Here is a 10,455-nt window from a genome sequence, read left to right on the forward strand (position 1 = left end):
TCCTAAGCCCGGCTCAGTCTGGTCCCCACCCCCGGCTCGGCAGCAATTATCAGCTCCTGATCTCTTCTGCCCACTCGACCCCAGGACAGTAGCTCGGGCTAGAGTTCATGCAGGAAGCAGGACTTTGAAGGAGGGCGCCAGGCCGCCGGGCCTCAGCTTTGGCAATGACACGGGCGCCGGAGGTCTCCGGGTGCCACGAAGTGCGATCCTGAAGGGAAGGACCCTTCACACGGGGATCCCCACAGCCTCTCCGGGAGCTCCCAGCCTCTGGATATTTGCTTTGGTTAGGTCCGATGGGAGCATGCTCCCAAACACCACGGGAGCTCGGTCTTTCCTGCGGGGGGTGACTGAAGACGGCCGAAGGGCCGGGGGCGCCAGACCTCCGGGTAAGGCAGACCTTAGTTTCATCCTGGATGTCCCCCACCCACCCCCCAACCCCCCCCCCCCCCCCCGACTAGCTGTGCGGCCTTCACAGCCACTCAGCCTCGCTGAGCCTCCGTTTCCTCTGCTCCGGGGACAATTAGTAGGCCTGCCTTGTGATTTGTTGAGGGAACCATATGACAGGGGGCAGAAGAACCTCTCCACTGAGAGGTGAGCACTCAGTAGATACTAGCTGCGATGTAAGGGTCTGTGTGTGTGCGCATGTGCACGGGGAAATGGACAGTACGTGGCTCCCGCCCTCAAGGGAGGACAGTGTCGTGGGGGCAACGTACATTGACTCTTCCATTCATTCTATTGATAGATGTTTATTGACACCTACTCTATGACAGGCTTTGGAAGGCCTGACACCCTCCTACAGCCCCCAGCCGGGAGGAATGTCCAGATGCTTCTTGATTACCTCCACTGGCAGCGCGCTCACTACCTTATAACTGATTTCCTTCCATTAGAAAATTCTCCACGTACGGTAGTGGGACAAGCACGGACCCAACAGATTTGGGTTTGAGTCAAATTCTACCACTTCCTGCGTGTTAACCATGAACAAGTCCCTTTGCTGACATACACAATGGAGATCGCGATACCAACCGCTGTGGGGAAGACAAGACAGGCCACAATAACTGAGACCTGGCTCAAGACTGGCCCCTGGCGGCCGCCAGAGCTGTGGTCTGCAATGGAATGGACTGGCGAGGACAAGCCAGAAGCTCTAGCCGAGTGGTGCTTGGGCCCAGAACCTTGGTGGGTGGGGGTATCTAGTCGTAAGAACATCATTGTACAACAGAGAAAACCAAGGCTCAGCAAGTGAACTCCCAGAGTCTCTTGGACAGTATGTTGCAAAGACTAGACGTGGCCCAGGGTGACGTTTCTAAAATACACATCTGTGCCCCAGTCTTTCTCCTGCTAACATCCTTCAACAAATCATCGCAGCAGACTCCAGCCAAAAGCCTGAGACCTTAGCCAGGCATTCAAGGCTCTCCTTGATCTTTGTGCCCAGCGACCTCATTGTCATCTATGAGGCGGTGCCCATGTGCTTGCGTCTGGGGCACGGGGAGAATCGTGGGGAGCTGGTGCAGGGTGCGGGCAAGAGGCGGGAGGAGATTGAGGTCTGTTGGCCTCGTGGGTGGTCAGTTAGTGAGAAGAAGGTTGTGTCTCATGCACCCTTGCTTCCTTCGAGTCTCGCACAAAGCCTGGCACGTGGTAGGTGTTCGCGAAGCATCTGTTTCCGTAGAATGCGCGAAAGAGTGGATGCACATGTCCCCAACTCAATGGTCCACCCCTGAGGGCAGGAACCACCTGCCACCTCTCTGCTTCCCTGCGTTGCACACACACACACACACACACACACACACACAGAATTTATCATCAGGAGGGGTGTGCAGTCACAAGCCCTGTGGTGTCAACGCTGGACAAGGCAGCAAGGATTCAGGGGGTTTCACACCAAATGCGGGAGTCCTCAGGCCCCCCATGCACTCCGGGTACCTTCTCCTTTGGACTGAGGGCTAGGAGATTTCCCACCAGCAGATGGCGCCAAGAGCCAGGACTGGGTTAAAGATGCCCAGAGCCCATCCCTGGCAGCCCCACGTCCCCTAACTGGCTTCCCTCAAGGGGCTGTGTGCCCCGGGGCTCCGGGTAGGTACTAAAATGGAGGCTTCCTCCTTCCCTCCCTCCCTCCTTCCCTTCCTTCCTTCCTTCCTTCCTTCCCTCCCTCTCTCTCTTCCTTCCTTCCTTCCTTCTTTCCTTCCTTCCTTCCTTCCTTCCTTCCCTCCTTCTCTCTCTTCCTTCCTTCCTTCCTTCTTTCCTTCTTTCCTTCCTTCCCTCCCTCTCTCTCTTCCTTCCTTCCTTCCTTCCTTCCTTCCTTCCTTCTTTCCTTCCTTCCTTCCTTCCTTCTTTCCTTCCTTCCCTCCCTCTCTCTCTCTTCCTTCCTTCCTTCCTTCTTTCCTTCCTTCCTTCCGTCCTTCCTTCCTTCCCTTCTTTCTTTCTTTCCTTCCTTCCTTCCTTCCTTCCTTCCTTCCTTCCTTCCTTCTTTCCCCTTCCTTCTTTCTTTCTTTCTTTCCTTCCTTCCTTAACTTGGAGACCCAGGTGACCATATGGAGAAGGGTCCCTGCCAGGTTATAGCCAATCCCACCTCAGCTCAAAGTGAGCCCTATGCTCCCCGCAAGCCCTGTGCCGAGCCCTGTGGGGGTGGGAGAGGATGCCCAACCAAGAAATGCAAAGGAGAAGTCATGCTTTTGAGCATGGGACACCAAAGCCCCTGGGGTCAACAGTCCCCTGTGCACCCAGTCCACTAGGCAACACTTACAAAGCCCTGCTGTGCTCACATTCTAGCAGAGAAGGAGCACCTCGAACATCGTCTGGGGGAGGCATGGAAGGCTTCCTGGAGGACAGGGCTTTTTGTTTCCTCTGCCGTGTGTGCGTGTGCGTGTGCGTGAGTGTGTGTGACCTGAGGGCCTGGGGACGGGTCAGAGACAGTCCCTGAGACAATTGCTTACGAAGCTCTGAGCCTTCTAGTGTCACAGACAGATGAGGGAAATTCTCTCCACAGAGTCAGAAGGAGGTAAATATGTGTGCGTACCTCCGGTTGGCTTTATTGATGAGGGGGGTTGGGGTTTTATTGTGTCGCACTGTGTTTATGAGGAAAAGCAAGCAGGGGCAGGGAAACTTGTGTCCCTCCGGTAGAAAAGGGCACGACTGAGTCCCGAAACCAAACCCAGAGGTGACGAAAGCCTCAAATCAAGGTCTGCCTATTTGATTTTGAAGGGCCCTTTGTTTGTTAAATCGATTTTTGCAGCAACTATTATGTGCCAAAGCCATAACCAAGCGCCCCGCCCATCCAGCACCTCAACCTGGATCATCTCACCTGGCCGCTGGTCCACCCAGCGAGGTGGACTTCACTCCCCTCGACAGAGCCATTTCCTGCCCTTCCCGAGAGCCCCCGGGGCTCCCCTGGGATGCCCGGCACTCTGCATACAGGCTTGCATTGTAATAACTCCCCTCTAATGTCGGTCTCTCCCCTACGCTGTGGGTGCTCCAAAATCAGAGAAGGTTTCAGTTCATCTTCAAATGCCTCAAACTCGAGAGAGGCTGTGAGCTGGCTCAGCTGGGGGTGGGGGGTGGGGGGTGCAACTACAAGAACCCAGAAGGCAAACGTAAAGGGCATAGAAATACGAGTCACAAGAGTCGTGTGTATCTCGGTCCTGACCCATATTGTGTCACCCTGAACACGTCCGTCTGCCCTTTTGGGTCTCAGTTTCCTCCTCGGGAGAAGGGAGGATGAATCTGTCTGAATCTGTCCACATGTGCTGTTCAAAGGAAGAAATGCAGATCTCTAAGTTCCACAGAGCAAGGCTTCCTGGGTTCGAGATATAGGGACTGGCCCCGGGGCCTGACCAGCCCCACCTTGGCCCCTCACAGAAGCCCTGGTCCCATCTTTGCTGACCTTGGAATTCTGGAGTCACGGTTGAGAAGTCCTGGATGGGGTCCTCCCCAGCAGGGACCATGCTGGCCTGGGGGTGGGAGAATGGCCAGAAGCTGGCTGCACGCTCTCTGTCCTCAGGCAATTCCCTTTCTCCCGGGGCCTCAGTTTCCTCCCGTATGAAGAGGGAAGGTTCAGGGAAAGAGCCAGAGGAGGTAGGAAGGTGACTGGCTCCCAGAGGTACAGGCAGCTTGAAGCTCCCAAACTGAAAGACACCCCAGAGCCGCCTTCCGTTGTGTCCACCTGGGATGGCTTTTGGGACTTGTCCCCGCCCCCCTTCCCGGCTTCCCGGTGTTGTGTCCCTCATATTTTCAGGATGAAGATGAACGTGTGGGCTGGAGGATGGGAAGGGGGCCCTGGAAGCACGTGGGTGGGGGGACGCCCCTCTGCAGGCCTGACGCTAGCCACAGGGGCTAACTCCCCTCTGCAGGGGCAGGGAGAGCCAGCCCCCACACCCCGTAGCCTTTCCCTGGTGCTCAGAGAAAAAATAATGACGATGACAGCAGTAATAATAATAATAATAATAATGTCACCTGGCTAACACCTGGTGTCAGATATGAGTCACCTGACCCCACAAGCTGCCAAGGACTCAGTGGAGTGAAGAGGGTGGCTCTCTGGGCCGCAGAGGCAAGGCAGTAGGATACGGGCCACGCCTTGCAATCTGACTAATCAGAAGGCATTCACTCCTCAAAGCCTCAGCTCCCCATCCGTGAAATTAGACGGGCTCAGTGCCCTCCCAGGTTATGGGGTGCTCGAGAAGGGAAGGAAACACACATGAGGCTTAGTGGGGCCAGAGTTCTGACATGGAATCTGGGCCCCACCTCCTCCAGCAGGGAGACTGAGGAAATTGGCTTCACTTCTCTGACCCCCTGGCTCCTCGGTCCTTCCTGTTTGCTTTACTGAAGGGAAAGGAGATGTCCGGCTCTCAAAAACAGGGTAGAAAGACATAATTTTACGTATCCCTTTTAACACCACGAAGAAGAGAAGGTGCTCGCTAGCCCTTTGGGCTTTGAACCCCTGCCTGGCAGTCCTTTATCTCTGCTGTTCCCCCACAGGCCTTCTCTCCAGCCCCCACGGCCATGGCCATCACCCCAGTGCCACTGGAGGATACATCTTCACACCCCCAGTTCTGCAAGTGGCCATGTGAGTGCCCGCCGTCCCCACCCCGCTGCCCGCTGGGGGTCAGCCTCATCACAGACGGCTGTGAATGCTGTAAAATGTGTGCGCAGCAGCTTGGGGACAACTGCACAGAGGCAGCCATCTGTGACCCCCACCGGGGCCTCTACTGCGATTACAGTGGGGACCGCCCGAGGTACGCAATAGGAGTGTGTGCACGTAAGTGAGACCCTCCCTACCTTCTGGCCAGCCCCCAGCACCCCCAGCTCTAGCCCTCACCCATAGCCCTTTCCCTGGCCAGGCTCCTGCACCCCCCGCCATTCTAGTCCATGATCAGAGGTCAGAAGCTAGGCCCTTCTTGAGGAGGGAGGGATGCCTGCCTTCCACTTGCATCCAGAACCTGGCTTCCTGCTCTCTTCTCCAGCTGGGAGTTACATCCATGGCTGACTGGGGGAAGGGAGCCACCAGGAAAGACCTAAGCATGATTTCATTCTTTTAGTGGTAGACACTTTGTGGGATGCCTATGCCTCCCAGAGGTACCAAAACCCATCAGAGTTCCAGATGTTCCAGTAATATTCTAAATTTAAATAATATGGTTTTTAAAAATCCACTAACCTTGAAAGAATCAAATCCAGCAGCCTGCAATCATCTCTTTCTATACACCCATGTTCCTTCTGTAACTACAGTCACTTTTAACTTTTTAGCCCTTTCTTCTGGTAGTAATCACTATGTAATATATGTCTTCTCTGGTAACTTAATTGGATTAAAATGCCAATTTGGGATAACCCCTCAATGTTCCTACATGTTAGCTGATGACTTAACTCCTCAATACCACCTGATACATCCCCTATCTTCCAGTATCATTTTCATAATTTTTGGTTATACAATAGTCAGTATTTACAATATTCTGACTAGTAAACAATGTTGCTGAAGCATGAGATACTGTACTTGTTTGAATTTCCTTTCTCATGAAGCTTTTTGGTTTTCCTGGGGTTCTAATTGCCTTTGCTTTTTCTTTACCCTTGGTCTTTATAATATCCTCATGCTGGGGGAAAACAACTGTTTGTTGTTTGTTTGCTCTTCCGGTGCTCTATCATGTCCTTTTTTGTTCCCAGGGACTTCCTTACAAGGACTTTCTGATCTCATGCTTCTACCTGGAATGTAGTCACTTAGCTTGAATCATCTAAGCATTTATCCAAAATACATGACCCAGCATGATGAAAAGAGGTAACTAGGCATCATGACGCAGCAGCCTAACTTCTGAAAAATTACACAAAGCCTCGTAAACCCAAGAACCTCTTTCCTCCCTTAGTGCTGAAGCAAGACTTCTCCATAACTGTGACCCCATATGCACCCAATTACATGTTCACACGTAGTACAGGCTCTCATCCTCGGCTAATCTACTGTATCTCCTGAGGCGGGTTGTTGATGAGGGTTATGCACATAATTCCACATCAAACAATCCTACCTGTGCCTCACGGTTAATTATAAGCACCGTCTGCTCTTTTATCATTGGTTCATGCTTCAACTATCATAGCAAGTCATCTGCCTTTAGCTTTCCAAGTAACCACCCTCGATTCTCCCACCCTTCTACTTTTTTTGCCCCCTTTTATTCAGACTCATTATTAGCCCCACAAAACAGTGTGTTTGTTCAAAGAGAACTTGCCGCGCCACCTGCACAGAATCATCTGACGTGTCGGCTAAAAACATTGCCCTTGAGCCCGACCCCCAGACATACTGAGTAGAATTCTCTAGAGGTGAAGGTGGTGTCTACACCTTTAACAAGTTTCCCGGGTGATTCTCATGCATACCCAACTCTGAGACTGCTTACAGAGAGAGACAGTTGCATAGTTTTCTCCCCATACCCAGGTGAGGAAAGCTGGCTGAGCCTTCCTCCACTAGAATCCCTTCCAGCTATATGAGACTGTCTCATCATTTCTTTCCCCTTTTGGAAGCTGTTATTCCAGGGCATTAAAAAGGGAACTCAGTTCACTGTTATCACTCTAATGTCTAAAGCTGCACTGACATCTTGCTATGTGCCAGGCACCTCATCTTTAGAGACATTGTCTCATGGACCCAGAGAGGGTGCAGGCCCTCAAACTGCCTCTCCTGCCTGCCTTGCCCCCACCAGAGGCCTGGAAAACCGCCTTCCCAATCCACACACACCCCCTATCTCTTTGTATCTCAGGTCCTGCCTTTGCTCACGATAGCCTCTTAGCTCCCCCTCACCATGAGCCCCTGTGTATTTCCTCTCCTTTTATCTGGAAAGAAAACTGGTCCACAGATTTTAATAGATATCACACCTGCCAAGGGTTCCCTGGTCGCATCGGTTTGCAGACACTAGAATAAACAATGTTGAACAAGTATACAGAGCTTCTAAGAGGTTTTAAATGTTCACGTCCACTGTAAAATTCCAAAACGGGAGGTACCAGAAGAAACCCTATTTTTGAAACGTAAGTGCACAGGGAATTGTTTTGTCCAGGTAGATGTTAACTTACTCACCCACCCCACCACACACACATGCACATTCACAGATACACACATTGCATGCATTCGTGTGTACACACACACACACACACACACACACACACACACACCTCACTAGTATTCTACCAAACATCTTCCCAGAAATGCTGCCATGGTGTCTGAGTTCACGACCCCCCAAGGCAAGAAAGAGGAGAGGCCAACGTCTGACGGCCATACAGAGGAAGGCACCTCAGGGCGAGAAGAAGAAAGAGAAAGTCCCTTTAAACAGACAGTTTTTTGGCAAATGGTCAACTCAACCTATGGATGGTCCCCAAGACAGGTTAAATCTGTCCACGGAGGTGTGCGTGTAACGAGGCCAAGACAAGGCAGGTCATAACAACAAGCAATCACAACACTGACACATGTAACTCAGAGAAAGGCGGAACTATGGCAAACTAATGAATGCAAGCTTTGGCTACCAGAGGTCACAGCTCCCGGGCACAAGCCACCGTGGCCAGGCAGAAAAGTGAGCTTGGACTTGTCCATGCTGCTCAGTCTTCAAGAGAATCCAAAAATCCGGATTTGTGTATAATTTGTAAATGTTGGCGACATGTTCCAAAAAAAAAAATTTTTTTAAACACTCTGTGGGCCAAACTAAATACTTCTGTGGGCAAAGAGTGACCTCTGAATTATACTCTTTGGCTATTTTGGTTGTACAAACATTACTCTGCATTTAACGCAGCTGGGTCAGGCCTGAGAGCAGTGTGGTTTGCTGGAAGGATCATGAAATTTACAGGCAGACAGACCTGGGTTTTTGAATCTTGGCCCTGCTGTTTGCTGGCTACGTGACCTTGGGCACATCACTTAAGGAGCTTGATCAAACCAACCTCATGCAGTTGTTGAGAATAAACAAAGGGACCGCATTAAAGCCTCAAATGTGACCGGCTGTTCTGGGTCATTGCTTTACTTGATTTGTTTTAACTTTCCCTTGTAGAAATTACCTCAGCCTTGTCCATGGTCATCCTCAGAGGAGCCTCGTTGCAGGCCCAGACTCCCCAGTGTGGACAGCGAGGGAGTAGAAAGCTCACGCATGGTCTCTGGAGCTGGACAATCTAAGTTCGAACCCCAGCGCCATGACTAATACGGTGTCACTAGGCAAGCTACGTAACCCTTGAAGTGTCAGTTTCCTCATCAAGGAAAATGTGACAAATAAGGCCTACATCTTTGGGTGATTGAGACGTCAGGAACCTGATACATGGTCAGAGCACAATACAGATTAGGGCCCACCCCACCTCCCATCCACCCATCCATCCATCCACCCATCCATCCACCCATCCATCCATCCACCCATCCAACCACTGACTCGTTCACTTAGTTATGAACAGGTGGGTGATAATCCAACAGTGGGGTTACAACAAGGCATGACCCCTGTCCTTGCTCCCATGCAGCTGACGCTCCAGTAGGAGGTGGGTGAGGGACGTGAAGGCCTGGAGTGTGGAACAAGGGATTTGGGTTCCTGCTGGTCCTTCAGTAAGAGGAAGGCTCACCAGGCCATGGCTGTGCTTGCAAAGTCTGAGATTAGATCGGAGGTGGTGAGCTTCCCATTAGCGTGCAAGTGAACGAGGAGGGCGCGTCAGAGTCTGCTGTGGGCCCAGCCGTACAGCTTTCATACAGCCCTACTCTCGCTCTCACCAGCGGTGGGCAGGCTGCTCAGGGTCACTATCCCCCACCGGTCCCAGACTCCCAGGAGACTGGGAACAGCTTTCAGAAGCAAGGTTCCCAATCTTGACCGCAAACTGGATTCACCTGAGGAGCTCAAACCTGCAAAGGTCAAGGGCTCCTGGGTGGCTCGGTCAGTTAAGCATCCGACTCGCGATCTCAGCTCAGGTCTTGATCTCAGGGTCAAGTTGGGCTCTGCCGTGGGCATGAAGCCTACTATAAAAAAAAATACTAAGGCCCGGAAAATAACCATAAAAGTACAGCGTCCCATCATCGGGGGCACAGGGCGGGGGTCAGAATTTTTGAAAGTTCCCCAGCTGGTGCCTCCGTGCAGCTGGTGGTGACAGCCACTGGGCCAAGGGCTCCCTGGCACCCGGTGCCGCCTCGTCCCTGCAAAGTTCCCCCACCCAGGGGCAGAGACCAGGTTTCAGCACGCTCCTTCTCCCCCTCCACCATCATGCCCACCCACGCGCACGCGTGCACCCACACGCGCACGCGTGCACCCACACGCGCACGCGTGCTCCCACCTTCCGGGTGCAAGGGCGCGGTCGGGGGTGACTCAGAGCAAGAGGATGAGTGATTCACCCAGGGCTTCCTCCGCTTCGCCTTGTTTTGGTTCGGTTTGTTGTTGTTTTTTCTCCAATTTCCCCTCCTCTACCGGTGTCTGGTGGAAGGAAATGGGCTGTGGGGCTGTCGCTCCCCTGGGTTCGAGGTACAGCTCCATCATTTCACCAGCTGGGTGACCTTGAGCTAATGAATCACTTGACCTCCCCGTCTGCCAAACGGGGAAAATAAAACTCTCCTCGTGAAGTCCCGGGAGAACTGAATGAGATAACATATCAGATGGTGCCTGGCACGAGATCAGATGGTCAGCGAGCGGTAGCGCCTTTCCTTTCTGGGCCTCCTCCCTGCACGATCTCCTCCCAGGAAAAACAGCAGCCGCGCCAACATTCCCACAGGCTGAGGCTCTGCGTCTAGCGGGGTCCCTTCGGCACGTGACTTCACGGAGACCCAGTTTTGCTAGATGTGAAAACGAAGGGGACGGTGGGTGGTGTTTCCGTCTCGGATGAAATCAGCAATGCCAGGAAGCCTGGCACCGAGCAGGTCAGGTGACCGCGGACAGCGCTGGGAGATACCAGGGCTATTATATTATATCAGTGACCACCTGCAGGCAAACCCGGGAGATGCTCTGGAACTACTGTCAGACCGCGGATTCCAAACTAGCCCTCCTCGGGGGCGCACTCTTG

The 10,455-nt window shown here is 52.7% G+C and overlaps 1 protein-coding gene across 1 annotated transcript in view; it reads left to right on the plus strand.

Annotated features, from left to right (window-relative positions):
- The window catches only part of CCN4 (cellular communication network factor 4), a 35,389-nt gene that overhangs the window by 12,733 nt on the left and 12,201 nt on the right, over positions 1-10,455 (plus strand). The window contains exon 2 of the mRNA XM_042924250.1: positions 4,963-5,242. Coding sequence (XP_042780184.1) covers positions 4,963-5,242 — 280 coding nt within the window. The remainder of the gene's footprint in view (positions 1-4,962; positions 5,243-10,455) is intronic.

The sequence above is a fragment of the Panthera leo genome, chromosome F2 (genome assembly GCF_018350215.1).
Source record: "Panthera leo isolate Ple1 chromosome F2, P.leo_Ple1_pat1.1, whole genome shotgun sequence".
NCBI classification, from domain to species: domain Eukaryota; kingdom Metazoa; phylum Chordata; class Mammalia; order Carnivora; family Felidae; genus Panthera; species Panthera leo.